The sequence below is a fragment of the Cnephaeus nilssonii genome (genome assembly GCF_951640355.1).
Source record: "Cnephaeus nilssonii genome assembly, chromosome: 21".
NCBI lineage: Eukaryota > Metazoa > Chordata > Mammalia > Chiroptera > Vespertilionidae > Cnephaeus > Cnephaeus nilssonii.
The window spans coordinates 15,464,328-15,487,524 of record NC_137092.1 but is presented as its reverse complement, the minus strand read 5'-3'; the positions used below and the strand labels follow the sequence as shown (position 1 = coordinate 15,487,524).

At 55.0% G+C, this 23,197-nt stretch overlaps 3 protein-coding genes across 6 annotated transcripts; 1 reads left to right on the top strand and 2 right to left on the bottom strand.

The window, feature by feature from the left end:
- Positions 1 to 10,396: 10,396 nt before the first annotated feature.
- On the top strand, positions 10,397 to 11,068 carry DPM3 (dolichyl-phosphate mannosyltransferase subunit 3, regulatory). Its single transcript, XM_079761009.1, has 2 exons — positions 10,397 to 10,559; positions 10,713 to 11,068. The coding sequence occupies exon 2, from the start codon at positions 10,718 to 10,720 to the stop codon at positions 10,988 to 10,990; it is 273 nt and encodes a 90-aa protein (XP_079617135.1). The 5' UTR covers positions 10,397 to 10,559; positions 10,713 to 10,717; the 3' UTR covers positions 10,991 to 11,068.
- Positions 11,069 to 11,770: 702 nt separating this feature from the next.
- SLC50A1 (solute carrier family 50 member 1) lies at positions 11,771 to 14,517 on the bottom strand. 4 transcript variants are annotated; one of them, XM_079761003.1, is made up of 6 exons: positions 13,979 to 14,517; positions 13,612 to 13,689; positions 13,370 to 13,493; positions 12,632 to 12,793; positions 12,236 to 12,355; positions 11,771 to 12,152 (listed from the first exon to the last, which is right to left on the bottom strand). In XM_079761003.1, exons 2-6 carry the CDS (start codon positions 13,671 to 13,673, stop codon positions 12,051 to 12,053), a joined length of 570 nt encoding a protein of 189 aa, XP_079617129.1. In that variant the 5' UTR covers positions 13,674 to 13,689; positions 13,979 to 14,517; the 3' UTR covers positions 11,771 to 12,050. The 4 variants fall into 4 exon arrangements, with proteins under 4 accessions (XP_079617129.1, XP_079617127.1, XP_079617128.1 ...); XM_079761001.1 differs by having other exon boundaries at positions 13,960 to 14,143; XM_079761002.1 differs by lacking the exon at positions 13,979 to 14,517 and adding an exon at positions 13,815 to 13,935.
- Positions 14,518 to 14,984: 467 nt separating this feature from the next.
- EFNA1 (ephrin A1) lies at positions 14,985 to 22,235 on the bottom strand. Its single transcript, XM_079761005.1, has 5 exons — positions 20,697 to 22,235; positions 17,195 to 17,490; positions 16,186 to 16,251; positions 15,975 to 16,025; positions 14,985 to 15,816 (listed from the first exon to the last, which is right to left on the bottom strand). Exons 1-5 carry the CDS (start codon positions 20,786 to 20,788, stop codon positions 15,704 to 15,706), a joined length of 618 nt encoding a protein of 205 aa, XP_079617131.1. The 5' UTR covers positions 20,789 to 22,235; the 3' UTR covers positions 14,985 to 15,703.
- Positions 22,236 to 23,197: the final 962 nt, after the last annotated feature.

Below are 23,197 nucleotides of genomic sequence, written 5' to 3'. Positions count from 1 at the left end.
GAGGCTTTTCTTCCACTAAGGTGCATTTTTACCAGATTTTATAGAGGCCATCAGTGGCCAGGTACTTTGCCAGGCACTGGAGTGGCACATGCTTGTGTCTCGTCATGGAGGAAAAGGGCACCAGTGATCTGCAGGCTTGACCTCTGAGAGAAGGGGTAAAGGCTGCAGTGCAGGGAGGCCTGTCAGAACTGGAATAGCCCTGGCCGGTTTGGCTCAGTGATAGAGCATCGGCCCATGGACTGAAGGGTCCCGGGTTCGATTCTGGTCAAGGGCACGTACCTTGGTTGCAGGTTCCCCAGCCCTGGGCGGGGTGTGTGCAGGAGGCAACCCATCGATGTGTCTCTCACATGGGTCTTTCTCTCCCTCTTCCTTCCACTCTCTAAAAATCAATGGAAAAACATCCTCGGGTGAGGATTAACAACAAAACCGTGGTTCTGGTGCCTTCGTTCTTCTCTGTTTAGTAGCCAAGAGATTAGGAACTTCCTGATTTTTAGCAGAGTGTGCAAAACTATAGGGGCAAGGCCGTCCACCTCGGAGCCCCGGGGATAGAAATGAAAGGTGTGGCTTCTCGGTTCTACGCCTTGTCCAGAGTGCCTGTCCGGGGGCGGGAGGCGCACTCCCTCCCGGTGCTGTGGGCTTTAGGTGCACACAGTGTCAGTATTGTGTTCTCTGCGATGCCTGATAATGGGCAATAAAACCTAGCGGGTTGGTGAAAGAACCTGCCCTTCTAGAACATAAAACCCTATACATGGGATGTGCATGAGGGAGGGAGACCCAGTGAAGATGAAGAAGTGAGTCAGAACTGGTCAGGGATTAGAGCCATCCCCACCTCCACCCTCCCTCCTCCTCCAATTAGAGGCCCACCCAACCCACTTACTCCCATTTGTGGCTGGAATCCCCAACCCTTTCTCCAGTCCCTCGGCTGAGGGAGTGCTATGCAGTTTACCCAGAATGCCTGCAGAGGGCGCCCTGAGCTCACGTCTCCAGGAGACGAGCAACAACCCCCTTGCGAGCCCACCCTGAGGGCTGGGAGGGTTGCTGCTGGGCCTCCCGTGGAGGACCCAGAAGGCTAGCTCACTTAGGAGGGCTGAAGCCTGGATCGAGTCCTTGCTCCCAAGGCTGGAAGCCAAGGCGGAGACTTCAATGGAGATGAGAGCCTCCCTGAGGGAATGGCGTCTCTAGGCTGCAGCTTACCTGGAGATGGTTGGGGGTTGCAGTGTGGGCCCTGCACCTACGAGGTGGCTGGGTTGCATCTGGGTCTCACTCTGTCAAACACTGATTTTGTCCTGCCCGGGGGTGGGGGCAGTGGGCAGAGGGCCAGGTCCCAGGCCAGGTGAGCATAGACACAGCTGGGAGTATCCGGCCGCTGAGGGCACCTTGCCTCCCAAGATGAGAGCTTGGGAAGGGCCAGGCTAGGGGAGGGGGGAGGGGCTGGAGAGCAGGTGCCAGGGCACCCACTGCATACGCCCCAGGGACAGCAGGTGGCCCAGAAATAATAACCCTTCCTCGGGGAATGCATTTACAAGGCAGGTTGGCGCCAACCTCAGCCCTCCACCCAGCTATCTCCGGGTGTCCTAGTTGCAGGCTGCCTGTACCTGACCTGCCAATTAACCCTGGCAAGGGTATCCTAGCCACCCATCACCATCATTAAGTGAGGGGGCGGGAGGCCTCCGGCTTCAGGAGACCTGCAGGTGAGAAGGGCAAAGGTGCTAACCTCTGGCCCCTGGACTCCCGGGGCTCTGCTCCCCGCTGAGGCTGCAGGCCTGGGAGGGAGAGGGGCGGTGGTCCCGCCCCTGGAGGGCAGAGGGAAGCCAGATGTTTCCTCCTGCCTCCTGCTCCCTCACATGTGGCCCCGACACCCGCCTGGTCCCGGAAACAGGAGTAAATAATACCGGGGGAGGGGTGTGAAGGGGAGACCGGCCCAGTAGGGCGCTCCTTGCGACAGGAGGCGATACCACCACCAAGAAGGCAGTGTGGATGCGAGACAGGGCAAGAAGGCTCCCACCCCACAGAGGCCGGCTCCCCTTGGACTGGCACTGGCACGAGGGAACCCCTGGCATGGAGGGCACGCCAGAGGGTCAGGGCAGAGCAGTGGCGCTAAGACTCAGGCCAGCCCTTTCCGGCCCTTATTGTCCTTGGTGAGAACAGGACGCAGTCTCGTTCCCACTGCCCTCCTCCCGTCCCCCCAGCTCTGCTCCCGGGAGATTGGGAAGGATGTCGGGAAACAAGCGAGCCAGAGACTATTAGAGACAGAGATGCTGAGAGACGCAGAGACAGATACAAAGGGGAAAGGTTCCGTCCAAAGGAGCACTGAGGTTCATTGTGAGCCCAGCAGGCCCTGGGCACTGTGGGAACCGGGAGGCCCTGCCCCCGGGGAACTCCAGGCTGGCCCGCCCTGTGCACAATCCTTCTTGACTTAGGGTCACCCACAGAGCTGCCTCCTAAACAAACAAACCATTATGCAGGAGGTTGGTGGCACTTTAATTGCTCCACTTCAGATACATGTCGTTGCCCCCCTCCCGGCAGCCTGGAAGTTCCTCAGGGGGCAGCGCCAAGGTCCCAGATACCACCGGACAGCTGACAGCAGACAGCGAGCGGCCAAACAGAGGCTGCCCTGCAATGCTGTCCGGCTGAGTCCCTGCAGCGGCAGGGAGAGAGCCGCTAGTTGGCCCTGGAACTAGGCACCCCATCCCCTGCTGCAGGCCTGCCCTGTGGCCCAGTGGAGAGCTTCCCCTGTGCGGGGTGGGGGGAGAGTCGCTTTCCCACCCCGGGCCCTGCCTGGGACGTGGGCGGAGGGGGAGGCTGGCACCCTTCCTTCTAACTCTCCTACCTGGGCCCACAGTTCTCAGCAACTGCTCCCTGATACAGGCCCCCGAAGACCCAGAGCGGTCCAGCTCCCCTCAACTACTGAGGCTCCAGATACACGTTATTTTATTTTTAAATTTTTTATTGATTGATTTTTTGAGCGAGAGAGAGAGAGAGATCAATTCGCTGTTCCCCTTATTTATGCATTCATTGGTTGTTTCTTGTATGTGGCCTGACCAGGGATTGAACCTGCAGCCTCTTGGTGCATAGGACAATGCTCAACCAACTGAGCCACACCAGCCAGGGTGACAAATGTTATTTTTCCCTGTGTGATGACAACAACGACACCTTTAACTGAACATTTACCACTTGTCTGTCAATGTACTTAGTGCTTTACCGGTATTCTCAATTCCAACACTCACATCTATCTTATTGCTCTCCATATTCCATGGGATGGTTAATTTTATGTCTCAACTTGGCTGGGCCATGGTGCCCGGATATTTGGTCAAATATTATTCTGGTTGTTTCTCTGAGGACGTTTTTTAGTGAGCAAAACAAATTGCCCTCCACCACGCGACTGGGCCTTATTGAATCCATTGAAGGCCTACAGAGAACAAAAGACTGACCCCCAGAGCAAGAGGGAATTCAGCAGCAGGAAGCCTTTGGACTTGAACTGCACCACTTCTCCCTCCTTCACTTCATTCAGATTTTCTTGCAAATGTCTCCTTCTCAGTGGGGCCTTCGGGACTGTGCTATGTTATATACTCTGTGCTGTGTTATATACTCTGTGCTATATTATATACTCCCTGTAGAGTATGTTATATAGCATACTCTGTCATCCTATTAAATCCTTTGCCTGGCTATATTTTTCTTCATAATACTTCTCATTTCTTTTTATATTAACTATTTACTTGATTGTTTCTTTTTCTTTTAAAAATATATATTTTATTGATTTCACAGAGGGAGAGAGAGGGAGAGAGAGATAGAAACATCAATGATGAGAGAGAATCATGGATCGGCTGCCTCCTGGGGATCAAGCACGCACTCCAGGCCTGCGCTCTGACCGGAAATCAAACCATGACCTCCTGGTTCATAGGTCGAAGCTCAACAACTGAGTCACGCTGGCCTGCGGGCTGGGCTGCTTGATTGTTTCTTGCCTGTCTCCCACCACTTCATTGAAAGCAGGGAATTTGTCTGCTTTGTTCACTAGAACACTGCTTGATGTCTGGTAGGTGCTCAATACATATTTGGTAAAAGAAGCAACAAGAACCCCATTAGCAACACACCACTGTCACACTCTGAGCTCTTTGCTGAAACCACTTCCATCCTGCCTCAGTTCCAAATTGCTCACTCGCCAGAATCATCCAATGTTCCTCTCAGCTGCTGGCTGTTCCTCATTCTTCTTCCCTTAGGCCCGTGGTCAGCAAACTGCGGCTCGTGAGCTTCGTGCGGCTCTTTGGCCCCTTGAGTGTGGCTCTTCCACAAAATACCACGGCCTGGGCGAGTCTATTTTGAAGAAGTGGCGTTAGAAGAAGTTTAAGTTTAAAAAATTTGGCTCTCAAAAGAAATTTCAATCGTTGTACTGTTGATATTTGGCTCTGTTGACTAATGAGTTTGCCGACCATGGCCTCAGGCCATCTTCTTGTCCCAGAGGCGTCTCGCTCACCTTGCCTAGGAACCCTGACTCACCCAGCAGCTTCTCCAATAGCAGCAGGACCTCTGACCTCCCGCTTCCTCCGAAAGTCTGTGTAATTTTGTACGTGTTGTTGATCATGTGTGTGTTCTTCCTGTCTCCCCAGTGGAACTGTGGGTGCCCTCAGGCCAGGGATGGAGTCAACACAATCTGATCCCTGGGAAGCTTTGCCAAGAACCAGTAATCACCTTGGCACCTGTGGGCACACAGAAAGCTCTACTGCCTGACATGGGTACACACAGGCACATGTGGGGTCACCCACTCCTCTAAGGTGTGAGCCGCTGACCTGAGGGACCAACCTATCCCCCAACACAATGCTTTTTAAAAAAAAAAAAATAGTTTTATTGATTTCAGAAAGGAATGGACAGGGAGAGAGAGAGAAACATCCACGACGAGAGAGAATCACTGGTAGGCTGCCTCCTGCACGCCCCGCACTGGGGATTGAGCCCATAACCCAGCCATGTTTTCTGACTGGGAATTGAACCGTGACCTCTGGGTTCATAGGTCGATGCTCAACCACTGAGCCACACCGGTTGGGCCCACACAAATACTTTTAAGGGGTCTTTCATAGCCTGGCCAGCTTTTCCAGCCTCTCCTCCTGCCACTCCCCCAGGAAGCTGCCTTCGTCCCAGAAACAGCCACAGAGGATTGTTCGCCATGGATTCCCAGCCTCTGTACCTTTGTTCAGACTTCCTCCTGGCGTCACATGCCTCATGCCCCACCTGAACAACTCTTACTCATCTTCCCGTACAACCCCCGTGCCAGGGCCCGTGAAGCCTTCCCTCCAGCAGCCCCGTCCTCTGTTTCGTGTGTCATTTTGCACGTTCCCCATCTTCCATGCACTTTAGAATGGAAGTTGCCTCCCTCTGAAACCAAAGCTTGCAAGAACAGAAAAGCCCAACAAATAGCTTATCCGTCTGCAGAAGTAACTTAGCTCAGAAGATGGTTTGGGGATGATGGGAGGGAGGCCGGGGGCTAAGGTGGGTCCTCAGCCCTGACCTGTAACTACTGACGGCTATCCACAACCACAAGAAGTAACTAACACCCACTATGTGCTTTCCAAATGCCACAAGTTGGTGTCGGTACCCTCCCTCCATGATCTCCTTTCATCTTAGAGCAACCCCATGAGGGAGGATCAATTAATTATTCCATTGTACAGCTGAGAAAACTGAGGCTTAGAGAAGTTAAGCGACTTGCCCAAGATCACATAGCTAAGTAAAGGAAAGAGCCCGGACCCAGGCTCTGGACAGCTGGGCTCTAAAAGCCCCCAATTTTAACCCCCAAGCTGTACCACCTCTCCTGCTGTAACTACCACATGGACTGTGTCCGCTGTGTCCGCAGAAGGGTGATGGTCTGCAAAAAGACCGACAGGGAGTGAGGCCATCAGGATCGGCTGGCTTTTGTGCAGTGCTATCCACGTGTCTGGCAGACGGTAGTTTCTGGAGTAGATACATTTCCTGGGACCAGGAAAGCTGGGTCAGTTTCCCTGGAGACCACCAAATGCTGACCTGTCCTTCCCTCTGTCCCTCGTCTTACATTTACAGCAGGCTTGCTGGGTTTCCCGCACTGTGCTTGTTCCTGGAGATAAATGGTCTTGGGTAGACTGAGCAGGGAAACAAAAAACCTACAACTTGCCTGGCTGACCTGGCTCAGTGGTTGAGCGTTGACCTATGAACCAGGAGGTCACAGTTTGATTCCCAGTCAGGGCACATGCCCAGGTTGTGGGCTCGATCCCCAGTGTGGGGCGTGCAAGAGGCAGCTGATCCATGATTCTCTCTCTGTCTCTCTATCCCTCTCCTTTCCTCTCTGAAATCAATAAAAATATATATTTACACACACACACACACACACACACACACACACACACAAACTCTATAGCTCAATATCTATAAGAGAGGTAATGGGTGCTCAGAGGAGAAAGATGGTGACCACCCCACAAGACAGATGCTGGAGCTAAACATTAGAGAAATGTGTCTCCACATTTTCTTGTGGCGGATACAGGGTTTCACTTTTCACATTAATTTTTTTTTAACGCACTGGGAATTAATTTTGGTATAAGGTGTGAGGTTGAGTTCTAACTTAATTTGCTTTTTCAAATGGTAAGCTAGTTGCAAATGGTTTTTAAGCAATTCCTCTTTCCTCACTTACATGCGATGCCATTATCTATCATCTGTATGTTTGATCTATTTTTTCACTTTTTATTCTGTTCCATTGATCTTGGGAGGGAGGGACTATATTGTGGTGGCAAACTTTGCAGGCTCTGAAGTCAGATTGTTTGGGGTGTGCCTCAGTTCCCTCACTTGTGAATGTAGATGATGCGAACACCTCCTTCATGCCATGGCTGTGGAGATGGAAGGAGATAATGCACACAAAGTGCTCATTACAGTGCCTGGCACAGAGCGGCCCATCAGTGAACATCAGCCGCTGCTGTGATCCCTATCTGCTGTTCCCGGGCTAACCCCGGAGCTGAAATCACTAAGCGCATAGCTTTGAGCTGATGGAACACCCTGCTGCTGACGGTGTGCATAACCGCAGGCAGTTACTTACCCTTTACTGTCTCTCTGTTCTGTTTCCTCACTCCGAATGGGGATATGAAAGCATCTACGGCAGCATGTTGTGAACATTCAGCTTGACCCCTCGATGAATGCTTTTTCTTCTGCTGATTATTATTACAACGTTATAATTTATTATCTGTCTTTAGGTGTTGTAGCCCCTTCTCATTGTGTTTCCCCAAAAAATTTTATGGAGAGTGGCAAACATTCTCCGCCAGGTCTACTGTGGGTAAATAAAATAGAATTTCTGGATCTGCAACGTTGATGCCTAGCCCTTGACCTGAGCTGAAGGTCATTGTGATCAGGGAGGTCTTGAGTGAGGAAGGAGTAGGATTTGGGGGGGAGTCAGGAATGGGGAAGGGGCTGGGGGGGTGGAGCTTTGAAATTCATACAGCAGGTTTAAAAACATGTTCTTATTCTGTCTTAATGCTTCATTAACAAAGAAAATGTGCAGAGTTTAAGAAGCCACCAAGTTCTACAAGGCATTGAATGAAAAATAACTTCCCTGCTCCACTCTCCCACCCCTGTCCACACTCCTCCATAAACCACTCTCAAGTTCACTGGCTGCTTCATGTGGCACTTGCCTCTATATTTCTAAATAACATGCTCATATTATTATTTCTTTTTTATATATATTTTTTATTTTATTTTATTTTTTGTTATATTTTATTGGTTTTTTACAGAGAGGAAGGGAGAGGGATAGAGAGTTAGAAACATCAATGAGAGAGAAACAGCGATCAGCTGCCTCCTGCACCCCCCCCACTGGGGATGTGCCCGTAACCAAGGTACATGCCCTTGACCGGAATCGAACCTGGGACCTTTCAGTCCGCAGACCGACACTCTATCCACTGAGCCAAACCGGTTTCGGCTTTTTTATATTTTAGATATAATCAATATACTGTCTGTGCTGAAAGATGAGCATACAATTCTCTCTATTCCTGACTCTCCTAATATGTTCCCTACTCCCACCCTCTCAATTAAAATATATTCCAACTAATATATATATATATATATATATATATATATATATATATATCCCAACTTTTAGTTAAATCAGTCCTCACTCAGTGTTTACAGTATTGTGCTGTGAAGATATTCTGCACAAATGTAGTGTTTGTACTAAACCTGCTTTTATTCATTGATATGAAGGACAAGGGGCTGAGAAACTTCCTTGTCTAAAATCATAGTCACAAGCTTTGCCACTTCAATCAGTGAGAATGGAGCATCCCACTTTTGCCTGGAGGTCTGAGCCATGTGGAATACGTTGATATATACTACGATATATACTATGCCACTATAAAAAAGAAGGATCTTTTACCATTTGCAACAGCATGGATGGAACTGGAGAGCATTATGCTGAGTAAAATAAGCCAGTCAGAGAAAGATAAATATCACATGATCTCATTCATATGTGGGATATAATGATCAACATAATTTGATGAACAGGAATAGATCCAGAGACAAATGGCAGGAGAGAGGGGGGGTTAGAGAGCAACCAAAGGACTTGTATGCATGCATATTAGCCAGTGGTCGGCAAACTGCGGCTCAAGAGCCACATGCGGCTCTCTGGCCCCTTGAGTGTGGCTCTTCCACAAAATACCACGGCCTGGGCGAGTCTATTTTGAAGAAGTGGCGTTAGAAGAAAAGTTTAAGTTTAAAAAATTTGGCTCTCTTGCCGAAACCGGTTTGGCTCAGTGGATAGAGCGTCGGCCTGTGGACTCAAGGGTCCCAGGTTCGATTCCGGTCAAGGGCATGTACCTTGGTTGCGTGCACATCCCCAGTAGGGGGTGTGCAAGAGGCAGCTGATCGATGTTTCTCTCTCATCAATGTTTCTAACTCTCCCTCTCTCTTCCTCTCTGTAAAAAATCAATAAAATATATTTAAAAAAATTTGGCTCTCAAAAGAAATTTCAATCGTTGTACTGTTGATATTTGGCTCTGTTGACTAATGAGTTTGCCGACCACTGGCATAACCAATGGACACAGACACTGGGGCGGTGGGGGCTTGCCCGGGGTGGGAATGGCTGGGTGAGGGGTCAATTGGGAAAAGGAGACTTACGTAAAACTTTAGACAATAAAAAAGAAGAAGAAAAAGAAGCAGCCTTGAATTCCAACCTAGATGCAAAGCTTCAGGTAATGGGGTTTTAGACACAACAGTAGATGTATCTTAATTATGCAGTTATCTATTACATAATGGTCTAATATTAATGGTCTTAATTTTGTAGTTTCCAAGTGGACCCTCAGCACAGGCTTGCTGTTGATTCCCTCAGTTATATCTGTGCTTACCTTGAACCTATCAAAACACTGCCTTACTTAAATATTACTTAAGCTCCACCTTTGCCATGTCCTGTGTAATGACCCTGTTTTTTCCTTTGATGAATCGGTCCACATAGTTCTTCTGATGTGTGTTCTTTCTTGCAGCAGCAATAAACCTAACTCTGTCCAACACACAGTTCTGTTCCTACTGCTGTTTATCAAGCAGGCCTTGTATCAATTCTCTTTCCTTCCTTTTATAGCTCTTTATTTTCCCTAAAGTTGATAACTGCCTGACCTTTTCTTTTACTTGGGTTTCAATATACCTGTTAGGAATTCATCCCCCATACTCTCTGAAAGATGTATACACCTTCTCTCATAATTCCTCTGTCCCACACTTTTTCCCCTTAAAGACACCTTCCCGGACACTTCTTCCCCTGGCTCCGAGCTATACTGGTTTCTCCCCTGCGTTTCTTTTTTAAAATATGACAACCCTGCCCTGGCCTGGTAGCTCAGTTGGTTAGAGCATGATCCCCATATGCCAAGGTTGTGGGTTCATCTCTGGCCAGGGCACATACAGGAAGCAACCAGTGAATGCATAAATAAGTGGAATGAAAAAATATCTCTCTCAAAAAAAAAAAAAAAAAAGACAACCTTTGTTCTAACACCTATCTCAAAGCATCATGATTACTTGTCAATGCATCCATTTTGCCTGACTCTCCTTGCCCGCCCCTTCCACCCCAGGGGGGGCCATATGTCCTGATTTCTCTATTTCTCCAAAGTTTATCATGGCGCTCAAGAAACGTTCGAATGAATGAATGAATAAATGAATGAACGAATGGCATTTGTATGTATAGGTGAAGTTTAAGAATGATATTGCAAGGTTTAAGGGTGGCCTCAGGCGTTTTTTTTCTTTCTTTTTTCCTTTTTATTGAATTTATTGGGGTGACACTGGTTAATAAAATTATACAGATTTCAGGCGTACAATGGCCTCAGGCTTTCTGCAAGGCCCACGCCAGCTTGGAGCGGGGCCCTGAGGGAGAGAAGCAGCATCGAAGCCCTCGGGACCCAAGTCACAGTTTCGGGAGCAGCCAGCTTTAACTCAGAGGAGGGAAAGACATTGGCCATAAGCCTTCCAGGCGCCGCCACGAGGACTACAACTCCCAGAAGGCAGCGCAAAAGGCGGAGCGCGAGCGCGGGGTGGGTTCCGTACGCTGACGTCAGACCCGCATGGAACTGGGAAGAGCCGGCCGAGAGGTACGTGTGGGGTGCGGGCTGAATGGAGAGGGCGAGGAGGGTGAGAGGGAGGTGAGATGGAGGGGCCTGCTGAGGGAGAAGGACAGATGGGACTCAGATGGAGCGGGGGTCGCGAGGTGGAAAGCTGTCGAGCTCTGCTTGCTCTTCCTGCAGCGACCATGACGAAGTTAGCACAGTGGCTCTGGGCACTGGCGCTCTTGGGCTCCGCCTGGGCGGCCCTGACCCTGGGGGCCCTGGATTTGCCTTCTTCCTGCCGGGAGGTTCTGTGGCCACTGCCCGCCTACTTGCTGGTGTCCGCCGGCTGCTTTGCCCTGGCCACTGTGGGTTATCGCGTGGCCACTTTTCACGACTGCGAGGACGCCGCCCGCGAGCTGCAGAGCCAGATCCAGGAGGCCAGAGCCGACCTGTCCCGCAGGGGGATGCGCTTCTGACACTCCTCGAACCCCTTTTACAACCCGACAGCCCCTCCCTCCCATCCCCCATTAAAGAGCACGTTTACTTTCTGCTTAGTATGGAGAACGGGAATTGTGTACCAAGTGAGAGGCAGACAAGCCACCTTAAGTGAGGTCATCCAAGCTTTTACCTTTGCATTCTGCTGGTGTTCCTCCTTTTTGCTCCAAAGGAGGCAAAGACCCCTTCTCAAGATCTCTCAGGATGGAAATGTTTTACTTTTCTGGTCTTTTTAACTATGTCAGGAAGTAATTCTTGAAGTCTACCTTACATTCTTCTTCATAACATCCAAGCTCTGTCCTTTTTAAGGCCTTCCTAGGTCTTTTCTAGGTTGCTCTGGTTCTTTTATTTATTATTATTATTTTCCCTCACACATACTCTGGTTCTTTTAGATACCTTCTCTCTTTTTTTTTATTTATTATATATATATATATTTTTATTGATTTTTTTTTTTACAGAGAGGAAGGGAGAGGGACAGAGAGCTAGAAACATCGATGAGAGAGAAACATCGGCCAGCTGCCTCCTGCACACCCCCTACCGGGGATGTGCCCGCAACCAATGTACATGCCCTTGACCGGAATCGAACCTGGGACCTTTCAGTCCGCAGACCGACGCTCTATCCACTGAGCCAAACCGGTTTCGGCTAGATACCTTTTCTGATCTAAGCCTACCAGCCCAAGCATAACTCAATCAGACAGTACAACTCTACCCTTCACCAAACCCGGCAGGTTGAGAATCACTGCATAGAGAATGAGCCTTGATGGACAGGGATGGGGAACAGTTTATTTTAAGGCACACTCTAAAGATTTCACCACAACCCCCAAATTAAAAAATATAATCTCTAAAAAATAAGTGCTTCATCTCCCAGGTCCCACCCCACTCTTCTAAGTAAAGCTCTTTCTTTGGTCCCCAGATTCTCAAAGTTGTCTCTTTTCCCCATAACCCCTGGCACCCGTGCAGTGGTCAGCAGGAACAGTTGAAACAGGTTGGTCTGAACCTCTTTGGTCACAGGTTGGCATGAAGGTGGTCAGGTGAACTGCCTCAGGTTTGTAGGAGTTGGTAGTTCCTGTCTTGCTCCTGAGGGTACTTCCAGAAAAGCCAGAGGCGAATGAAGCTAGTGAGGATTCCCGGAATGTTGGGCACCTGAAATCACAAGGGCCGCGGTGAGGAGAGGAGTTGATTTTCCGCCGTACACCCCGTCACCCGCTCCCTGCGCTGCTGCTTACCATGATGTAGGGGTCTCTGAGTCGGAACCCATAGAGAGTCCAGGAGGCGGAGGTGAGGAGGGTGGCAATGGTCAGTGAGAAGGAGAGACGTTGGGTTGACTTGGTCTGAATCACTCTGGCCTGTGGGAAAGGAGGAAAGACGCTCCTTGTCCAGATACACAGGAAGGCTCCCACCTTGCCTAATAATTTCCTCAGAAAATAGGGCAAATATCCTCCCCGCCCTTCCGCTGCCCAACCTTCCCCTCCTGCCTTCCCCTCACCCACCTCTATGGCCCTGTCTCCTTCCAGGCCTGGAATCTTCCTCTCCTCTGGAGGGTAAGCTACAGTCTCTGGCTATGGGAGCCTGACCCTTCTTATCTCCCCCCCACCTCCCGGGACACTCCCACGCCCACTCACCAAGTCAGTCAGTGGTGAGAGGTACATACTGATGGTGAAGACACTGCAGAAGAGGCCCAGCTGCTGAAGCCTGGCCTCCATGTTGGGCACCAGGAGCCAAAAGTAGCCAAAACCCAAGAGAAGGACCCCCAGCAGGGCTGCAGTCTGCAGGAGCTCGGCCCCCTGCAGGGGAGAGGACAGCCTGGCTCCTGGATGTGCCAGGGGCCTCGCTGACTCCCCCGCCGGAATTAATCCTTCCTGCCTTTCCCATGCTCCCGCGGGGGAGCCAGCCTTTGTCTGGGCCTCCGGGATTGCACTGGTCACAGCCTTTTTCCCACCAGTGACCCGAGCCACCCACAGCACTGGAGATGGCTAGGGGAGGGAAAGATCTTTTTTGTGAGTTTGGTATGCACAAGAGGAGCTGAATAAATGCTTGTGTGACTGAATGGGGAAACAGCTAATCATCTCATTCTCAGCCACTGGCCCTGGTTCTGAAGGAACTATGGGAGACAAAAGCCCTTTCCCTCAGTTTGTGGAGCCGCAAGGCACCATCGGGGCGGGCAGAGCTACCAGCCTTGCCAGCGTGAGGGGCGATGCGTGAGGCTCGGAAGGCTGGCTCCGTGGAGGAAGGAGGGCTGCAATGCTGGAGGGGCCTTCTAGGAAAAGGTGGCAGTGCCAGCTTGTCCAGTCCTCCAGGAAGCACTCTGTCCTGCCAGCGAGGCAGGGTGGCAGGGAGGTGGGTGCAGGGAGGGCCTCTACCTTCCGAGGGCAGTAGTGCAGATACACCAGGATGTACAGGGTCTGGAGCACCGCGCCCACCGCGTTGACGACGATTAGGGTCCCATCTCCCTTCAAGGTCCCATAGCTCAGCCAGCTCAGGTTGCTGCAGGATGGAGGGGAGGGACATTCGCCGAGGGGTTGAATGTGGGCCTCTTAAGGGTCCCCCCCCCCCCCCCCCCGCGCCAGACAGTCTTTCCCGCCGCAGCCGTCACCCCTCTCACTTGACATCCGTGGTGAGAAAGGGCAGGAACTGGACATTGTCCACTCTCCGGGTCATCCACATGTGCCTGAGGTCCGAGCTGCAATAGCGCCCCGAAGGCAGGGGTGAGAGGGGGAGGGAGATCCCCCAAAGCCTACCATCCTCCCCGGACAGCGGCAGACCCCCGCTTCCGCCCTCAGCTCCCTGGCCTTCGAGTCAAACGACCTGCCTCGCCCTGGTGCCCCGGTCCCCTCGACCCGTTTCCACTTTGACCCCAGGTTCCGGACGCAGCGCGGGGCTGCAGCCACGTCCCCTCTCGCTCCTTTCCTGGCTTCCTGGTCCTGCCCTCGCCCGCCCCGGCCGCGCTCACAGGCCGGTGGAGAACATGCCGAGGGTGAAGACCACGCAGACCCCGGAGAGGAGCGTGTCCGCGGCGCCCGCCTCCATCCCTCCCCGAGTCGGCTGCGGCGCGCGCGGAGGGCAGGCCTTTGGGCGCCGGGCGCGGACGTGGGGCCCCGCCCCTCCCCGTCCCCCGGAAACTGAACCGGAACCCGGCCTCGGACGGAGGGCGGGAACTCAGGCCCCGCCCCCTGGCCGGTCGCCCGCTCGCGTGGTTCCCGGTCCTGACGTCGCCCTCCCGGTCTCGGTCGGCCCGCGTCCCCGGCCCCCGGCGCTGCCCACCTTCCGCGCACCCCTCGGTCACCCGGGCCCCAGGCTCCGCTCTCCCGCGGGCCCGCGTGGTCACCGCACAACCAAAGCTGGCTGCACCCAACCGGACTTCAGCGCGCTTCCCACCCAGAGCTCCGGATCGGAACCTCCGCGGCCCAGGGTTCGGGCGGCTTCCCGTCGGCTGGAGCCTTCCCCGTCTCTGCCCTAGACAACAGGGGTTGCCAGGAATCACGGGTCCTGTCGGGTGCCCTCTCCCGTCGGCCACACCACCAACCTGGCCGGTCCCCTAAAACCCATATGTTGACCCCCCCTAGTCCAACCCTGACTTGCTGCTGGGAACGCTCCCTCCCAGGTTCCCACAAATCTCGGTCGGTGGGGCTGCGGGCGGGGCGCCCGCCTCCGCTGGGTTCCCGGAGGGAGGCTGCCCTGACTCACTCCGCTGCTTGAGTACCTGCCCGGCATGCCACAGCCCACAGCCCGCACTGCCAGGCGGGGATGGGCACAGGTTTGACAGGAAGAACTTCCAGAGTGGGGGCAGCCTAGAACCCGGGAGGCTGTGTGGGGAACACTCCCGTCCCCAACAACCCTGAGGAGGAAATACCCCACTTTGGTGAGGGGTATGTAGTCTTCTAGAGAGGGAAATACATTCAAGCCCGGTTGCTACTGGTATCCTCCACGGCAGGGACTCCATGGTTATAAGTTGGTATGGAGGGGCAGAAAAGCAAGTCCAAAAACACACACATTTTTATTTTTAGACAAAGAATGTATAAAAAAATTCCAGTTTTAGAAATCAGACACACAGCATATGTACAAGTGGGCCCTGCCCTCACAGCTACACTCCAGGAAAAGGTGGGCACAGCCCCCCTGCTGGCACAGCTTTGGGGTGCTGCCCCAGGATAGAGGGTGCAGGGCTGGCTACAAATCTCTCCGTGGCAGCTCCACAGGTGGCAGCGGCTGGGGCCGCCCAAGCATTCTGCCTCTCCTATCCCGGCTCGCAGGCAGCACGCTCCTGCTCTTCCTTCAGTCCATCCTGGCATCCTGGCTCTCTGTGGAAGGGGCATCTTTGCCAAGTTCAGTGTCCTCCCACATGACCCCGGGTCCCTTCCAGCTCAGCTCCCACCGCGCGCTTCTTAAGAGTCCATAGCTGCACAGCTTCGTTTTTGTTTCAGTTTAAGGGCTGGAATGGCAGGCAGGGTGAGAACTGTCCCGCTTTGTCTGTCCTTCTGTCCTTCTGAGGTGGAGGCAGGGATGGCACTCCCAGGCTTGCCGACCTCCCGTGGGTTGAAACCCTTAATACTGACCCGTTTTGAGGCTGCCGGGTGGCAGCTTGTGCATTTGGTGGGAGAGGTTCCCAGCACTGGGGCTGTGCCTCAGGACAGGTGAGGGTGCCTGCCTCTGCCTTCTCAGCCCTGTTCCAGTCCTTAGGCTGGACGTGGCATCCAGCGTCACAGGGTTTGCAGCAGCAGGAGCGGCACGAGCAGCACAGCCCAGGCGAACGGGAAGAGGCGGGGGGCAGCACTGTGACCGATGCTGTGGAGAACCTGCACCTCTGGGTCATCTGCAAGGTGGGAGGGCAAAGGCGCTCGGGTGAGCAGCCCCACCTTCTGCCACTAGCCCTCAGCCCAGCAAGGTCCCCCCAGTCCCTGCCTAGCACAGGAGCTACCTCCTGTCCCCAACCTCCTCAAGCAGACCCCCCTGTTGGCCCCAGCGACCTACCAGCTGCAAGCCTCTTTTCCTGTGGATTGTCATGGGCCTGAGGACTGTGAGCTAAAACACAGAGGTGGCCATAGATCAGGTACCATACGAGGGAGATAGGAGTGGGGGTGCTGGGTGGGCCGGGCCGTGGAACGCCCCACCATCCCAGGTCGTTAGGCCAGGCCCAGAATTAGGGAGGGAGGAAGGAGGTTCACAGGCCCCTGACACTCACTGGTTTTGCCATTGACAGTCACCTTCAACCTCAAGCACCGGTCTTCTGCGTGGTGGATGGGTTTGGCTGCAAGATAAACCCACACAGGATTAAGGAAGGGGAAGGGAACAGAAGTGCACATGCCTCTCTGGCCCTCCTTTCTCCGTCCCTGCTCATTTGAGTCCCTTTCCTCCCTCTCAGCTTTGATTCTTACCTTCCTTAGGTTTTTGCCCACTTCCTGCCCCATGTTCAGCCCAACCTCCTTTCTTTGGACTAACCCTTGGCTTTGGAGATGGTGGTGAAAAGAACATGCCACTGTCCCCTCCCCACAGTCCATCCTTCCCTCCTCCCAGCTGGAAGTTGGGCGAGGCCTGCGCGGTCTAGTCCCCTTACCCGGATATTCTGTACTCCCCCGGCCTAGGCACCACTGAAAGGGTGAGGCCTGCACGCATTCTACACAAAGCTGACCTCATCACTCCTAAAATCTCCCAGTGCCCTCAGGATAAACTCCTCAGCCTTTTAGGTCCCTGTGATCGCCCCGTCCATCTCTCCAAGCTCACATTTCCCCACTTGAAAGTGTCCCTCCTACTCCAGCCATACGGAGTTCCCTGAAGATGTCATGTTCCCTTTGCACGTGTCCCCTTACGCATGGCCAGCTCCTCTGCTTGTCCCAAGCTCTGGGAAACCAGGAAGCCTTCTCTGAGCCCCGCTAACCTGGTACCCAGCTCATCCCTCCGGGGCCCCTGTGTTCATGTCTACCATGGCATACTGTTCTAATGGCCTGTTACCCTGTGTGTGTCTCTTCCCAGCGTCCTGGAGGACAGGGACCCTGTAGTGTTTATCTTTGAGACCATGGGGCCAAGCTCAGGAGAAGCTCACTCCACACTGTAATGTGAACGAATGACAACAGAATCCAGGACTGGAGAGGCCCTCTGCGGCTTGACTCCCCACCAAGCGGGCACCTGGGCACCTGCACCGCGCCAGCCGCGTGCCCGGTATGTGCACCTTTACATGCCGCCCGGGCACTCACAGATGTAGTAGTAGCTGTGTCCCTCTTTGAACTCCTTGCCCAGGGTAAAGGGTGTGAAGCGCAGGAACTTCTCGGACAGTTTCTCCGGGCCATGCCTGGCACTGGGGTGGTTGCACTGCCAGCGGACCTGCTCCTTGGACTGGGGCTGGCACAGCTGGTACTGCTCGAGCTCCACCAGGTAGAGTGTATACTGCTCCATGGCAGTGGCCGCCACAGAGTCATCCTCATAATGCGGACAGATGATGTCCAGGTAGTCATTCAGCTGCACGTGTACGGTGTAGTCCTCATTCCGGAACCTGGGCATGCGCGGAGGGGAAGGAAGCAAGCAGTCACTCAGAAGCCAGACCGGAGCCTTGAGTCTCCGAATGTTTACACGACCCCCTCACATTTCACACTGGACCCCCACACAGATGTTTTGACAATCTCAACTCCCAATAGTTACTGATCTTGGTCTCTTAAATATCTTTCCACCATTTCCAAACACCCCTCCACCATCCTTGTGTCCTATAACCCAACAAATAGCATCCACTCAGTGTCTTTTAGGCAACAAAGCACTTCCCATTACCCCCTGACCTATACCCAAGGATGGGCTGCTAAATATTTCCTTAGCTCACTCATCATTCTCTTCTACCCATAAATATTTCCCCAAATTTATACCAGGTGTGTGTTCCTTTAAATGCTATTGGACCCAGTCTGAGACCCCACCGGCCCATTCTATCCTCAGGATCCAAGTCACCCTTCCTCTTTAGGCTAGCACCAGCCCAACATATGGATGTCTTCATTTCTCACTCCTTTCATTTCCCGCCCTGACCCACTGCATATATCTCCTATTTCTCAGCTTCATTTCCCCCCAAACCTCCAGTACACCCAGGCCCACAGATAATGCCCGAATCCTTTAAGTTCAATCACTTTCATCACTTCATTCATTCCCCTCGAATCCCTCCTTCTAGCTACTTAAAATGATGCTCAGGTCTCCTTGTCCACTTTTCTCCAAGCACCCACACCACCATTGTCCCTTTATCTGCAAAAGCCACACAATCAGCTGCGAGGGGAGCTCCAGAAATGCGGGAGTTCTCAGATCTGAGGTTGCCTCTCCTCCCAAGGTGGAGCCAGCTCCCCTCCCCCAGCCCACTCCCTCCAGGCTCCACAGGCTCCAGCCTGACTGCCCACCAGTCCCTCCCCCCAGCTCCAGACACCTGGCTCCAGCCTGGGTGGGGTCCTGTAAGGGGGAAAGTGCCTCTCACCTCCCTCTCCAAGCTGGTCAGCTTCTCTGAATTCCCCTAAGCACTGTCAGCGAGACACTCAGCAGAGCTGGCTGCCAACTTGCTACAAACCAAAGCCCTGAGTATGGGTGGTGGGAGGAGTGTCGGGAATTAGGCCAAGGCCTTGGAGGTGGGCACCCACTGCCCAGTCAGCAGGACCCCGAAGAGGCCTGGCCTTGCGGGTGGCTGTGTCAGTTCTCAAGCGAGGCTTAGCAGGCCCCCTCCCCCACCCTGGAGAGGAGAAGGAGAGTGAGAGAGGCTGGGAGGGAGGCAGGGAGAGAGAGAGAGAGAGGCTTTTAAAATTCCTCTCTGGAGAGATAAACATAGAAGCCATTTCAGAACAGGTATTTCAGCTCTGGGCCTGGCATCCTTCCCCCATTCCAGTGAAGGGCACTGACTCATTCCTCATCCACCTCTGCCACCCTCCCCAGCATTCACGAGAGTCTGTGAAAATTTACCCTGTCCAATGTGGACCCCAGGATGGCACCCTCCCCCAGGCAAAGGGGGCCGGCAGGACTGAATGGGCAGGGTACTTGCCCCTCCAGTACCAAGGAGGCCAGTGCCCAGCTCGCAGGAGCACCACCCTTCATCCCACGCTGCCCCCTCCAAGGTCCCAGGGCCGATGGATGCTCACTCCCCTGAGTCACTGTGCCAGGCTCGCACCCGCCTAGCTCCCTGCCACCTCATCTTTGGCCTCAGCTGGGCCTCGCTTGGCTGCCTGTGCACTCCCATCTGGGCTGGCTTCTCTTCAGTCCCGGGTATGGTAGGTGTGCATGTGGCCAGATGGAACAGGGCAGAGCTCTGCTTAGTGGGGGCACCCATCACCCCCTTCCTGGGGTACAGTCTGCGCCACTTAGGACCCTTTTGACTCTTGCTCTCCCATCTGGGAAAGGGGGGCAGTGGCGTCAGGGAAGGCGGGGAAAGGGGCAAGGAAGAGGCTCCTTCCTGAAAGAGAGGAAACCTGGGAGCTTGGGAACGGAAAAGGCCAGGGTCACCCCCTCCCTACTCACAGCTTCCTGTCCCCTCCTCCTCCTCCAGCCAACACCTGGCATGGGCATAAACAGGGACTTTGCTCTCTCCCACTAGGGCAAGATTTGGTCAAGGAAGCAAAGAGCAGACAGCAAAGCGCAGACAGCAAGGAGCGGGGTGGGGGAGGGCTGACTGGGCTGCCCTTTTTAAACCAGGGGCAAGAGGGTCCTGCCCTCTGGGGTTGGCAGCTAGCTGCTCTCACCCAACAGGCCACGGACACAGACCCTCTCACCAAGCAATGCCGCTGCGGGGCCCGAGGAAGCTGGCACAGTGTCTTTATGAGGGGGCCGGGGGTGGCCCAGCTGAGTGTAGTGCTTTTCCTGACCCCGAGCTGCTCAGCCCTCCTCTCCATTCTCCTCCCTACCCCGCCTCTCCTGTTCCTCCACAGATATTGTTCCCAGAACTTCAGAAAACTCAAGGGCAAGAACAAAGGGTCCCAGGGAGCGTCTCCAGTCCAGTACCATTTGCCTCGCAGCCCTAAAACTGCCCCGGAGGAATTAACTCCTTTCTGCCCAGAGCCCTCGGTAACCTCTTAACCCCTTCCATCCCTTCTGAACCTTTCCCATGACCTCCCTCCCCCATCTCTCTCGTTTTACTACTGGAGCCTCATAAACAGATGACTACCTTAGCCTGCTCACCCACAGCGCGTGCCTCGCTCCTGTCATCTCTAAAGATCCCTCGGTGGGGAACTTCCCACCATCACCTTAGACACAGAATGACCGTCCATGGCCGCAGCCCAGGCCCCTCCGGAGAGGTGCTTCTAGGGTTACAGCGAGCATTCTGCTCCCTCCTGATGTCATACCAGGTGCCTGTCAGTGTGGGCAGATGCCCAAGCACAGACCAGGAGAGGGATCCAAGCTTGGTGGTGGAGGGACCGACCACAAGGGCCCGGGTGGCCAGGGAGGGTGGTCCGTGCGGGAGGGAGGCAGGGTCTGCTCAGCATGGGTGCCTCCCTTCGGAGAAGTAGGGGTGCCCCAGGGAAGGACAGGAGGGGCAGACATAGAAATAGAAAGCAGACACAGGCAGGTTCCTACCCTGGGGTGGCCTCCTTCCAGTTCTGGGGGAGAAGTGAGGGGAATAACATTAAAGGAATCCCACCCGCCTCGGTCGCCACCCCAAGACTCCAGTCGGGGGCTGGCTGGAACAGTTAGACTGGGGTGCAGGGGCAGTGCCAACCGGACGCCCTTGTGGGCCGGGGACTCGGGGCTTACTTGGGGTTTGAACTGTTCCAGAAGACGGTGTGGCGGTCGGCAGCGGCCAGACTGTAGCAGAGACCCAAGAGAGGGGCCCAGAGGAACTCCATATCGCGGGGCCTGTCCAGGCCGGGCGGGGGCGAGGGGCTCGTCAGGCTCCGGGTTCCCGCTGGCTTTCTCCCCGGCGCAGTCGGCACAGCACTCAACAGATTTCGCAGTCGGCACAGGGCTCCCAGATTTGGCTCCAGCGCCTCCGGACTCCGCCTTTTGGGCCAGCGCCGCCCGACACCCCGCCCCGCCCCCCGCCCCGCCCGGCGCGCTGCTGCCCTGGGGCCTGGGGACTGGGGAGGTGGAGGAGGGGAGCGCCGGCGAGGGGAGCGGAGCGCGCGACTCCGCCTGGGCAGATCCGCCACGAGCTGCGTGTTCGCTCACTTGTGGGTCTGTGGGCCGCTCTGTGGGCCTGCTCGGGGTGGTGGGTCTGTGTCCCCCGGCAGAGCCGCGTGCGGGAGAGGGGGACCAGCAGCTCTGCACACACGCGGGGGCGAGACCCGGCTCTTGCCGGGTGCAAGGTTGTTGATAGGTCCCGCACCATTCCCGAGCGCCCACTCCCAGCTCCCTGCGTTCCCACACTCTCCCCGCCCCCCCCATCCCGGGCTGCGCTCAGCTGCCCCTCCTCAAATACGCGGCTGTTTGTTTTTGTTGGGTTTGTCAATGTTGTCTTTGTTCGGGAGATTGTGTCATCGCCTAGATGCCGGGAATAAAGTGTGACCCTGAGTGACCAAGTGTGTAACGTGTGTGGCTGGGGTTAGGGAGCACCTCGGTGCCTGTGAGAGGGACAGACGCAGCCTGGGCCCGCGATAGGTGGGGGAGGGCTGTGTTTCTAGTGCGCCCAAGGACGCTAATAGCGTGTGTGTGCGCACATACGTGTGCACCGCGCGAATGGGCTTTGAATATGGACTGAGAATCTGAGCATGAAGAGTGACTAACCACACATGTGCATCTGGCATGTCAGCTCCCTGTGATGTTGTGCAAGTGTGAAAGCATTTGAATCTGTCCCAGCTGCGTCTGGGGTGGGGAAGCGTGTGAAACTTGGATGTGTTTGCTAATGTTGTATGAAGAGGAAGGGAAAGTGCACAGGCCGGCGGGGTATGGGGGGCAGGGTCGGGGGCAGGAGTGTTTACGTGGCGTCCCGGGGCTGGGCAGTTGGGTCTCCTAATTCTCAGGCTCCAGAACCCAGCTCGGCCCCCTTCCCCGCGCCCTGTAAACAAACGCACTGGAATTCGCTGGGGGGTGGGGGGCGCTCCTCGCAAGGGTCTACTGTGGTATGGAGGGGAGCCCCTGGCGGGTGGGGGGAGTGCCTCCCAGCCCGCGGGGAGGAACGGACGGGCAGGTGTTCGGGCTGGAGTGTCTGGCGTGGAAGGGCCGAGTGCGGTGTGCCTGGCGGCTCGTGCGCGCGCCCCCGGTAGGTGTTGGAGTGTGTGCGCACCCCGGGCCAGCCCTCCACGCAGCTGCGCAGCGCGGGAAGCCGCAGGCTCCGGCCCTCCCCCCCCCCCCCCCCCCCCCGGCCGGCGCGGGCCCCTCTTCCCCGGTTCCCAAGCCGTTTCATCCTTCTCTTTTACGGCCAGGGCTGGCGACAGCCCCTGTAATTACTCGGGGCCGGGACGCCCAGGCTGGTCCGGCACTGACCCCGTGGGGAGGGGCCTGGGGCGGAGGAGGGCCCAGGCTGGCTCCCCGCCCCCACCCTCGGGGCGCACGTTGCGTGCGGTACGACGTGCCGTGCGGACCGTAAATATTTACCCATTGCCTACTAAGGTCTAGACCGAGCTTTGCGCGCCTTCCCCCCCTCCCCCCGCCTCCACCCCCGGGCTGGCTCCTGCCCCAGGAGACGTGCCCAGCCCGACGTTCTACCCGACCCGAAGCCCGCCCCTCCGGCCGGGGCCGAAGTCTACCGGCGGACCATCTCCAGGGCGGCGCCTCACGCGCTTTTTACTCACCTGGGAGGTCACCTGGGTGTCGGCCTCCCACGTGTCCAACGACAGATTGTCCCGTCCCTTAGTCTGTGTCCCACGGAATCCAGGCTCCACGAGGGCAGGGTGTTTGGGTTCTCTGCTGCATGGCCAACGCCTGGCACAGCACTTAGCACATAGTAGCTGGTCAATAAAGGGTTGTTGAGTGGGTGACATCACTGTTTGGTTAAGGCACCTCTACCCACTTAGTGCTCTGAAAAGACACGGGAGAGGGGTTCAGGAGGGGAGAGAGTGGTGGTAGCCCTAAGGAGAGGGTAGCCCAGGGTGCCCCCTGGAGGAGATGGTTTGGGGCACGTCCCCCCTTTTCTCTGATTGCTGGGACTGCAGGGCGGGAACGCGTCGGGTCCCTGGGCTGCGCTGCTAGGTCGGGCAGGTTCGGGCTCGCTCCGCCCCAGCCGCCGGGGCCACGTCCGTTCCCCGCCCTGCCTGCGTCTAGGGCTGGGGCGAGCCGGTGGAAAAAAGGTGTGTGTGGGGGAACTGGAAGCACGAACG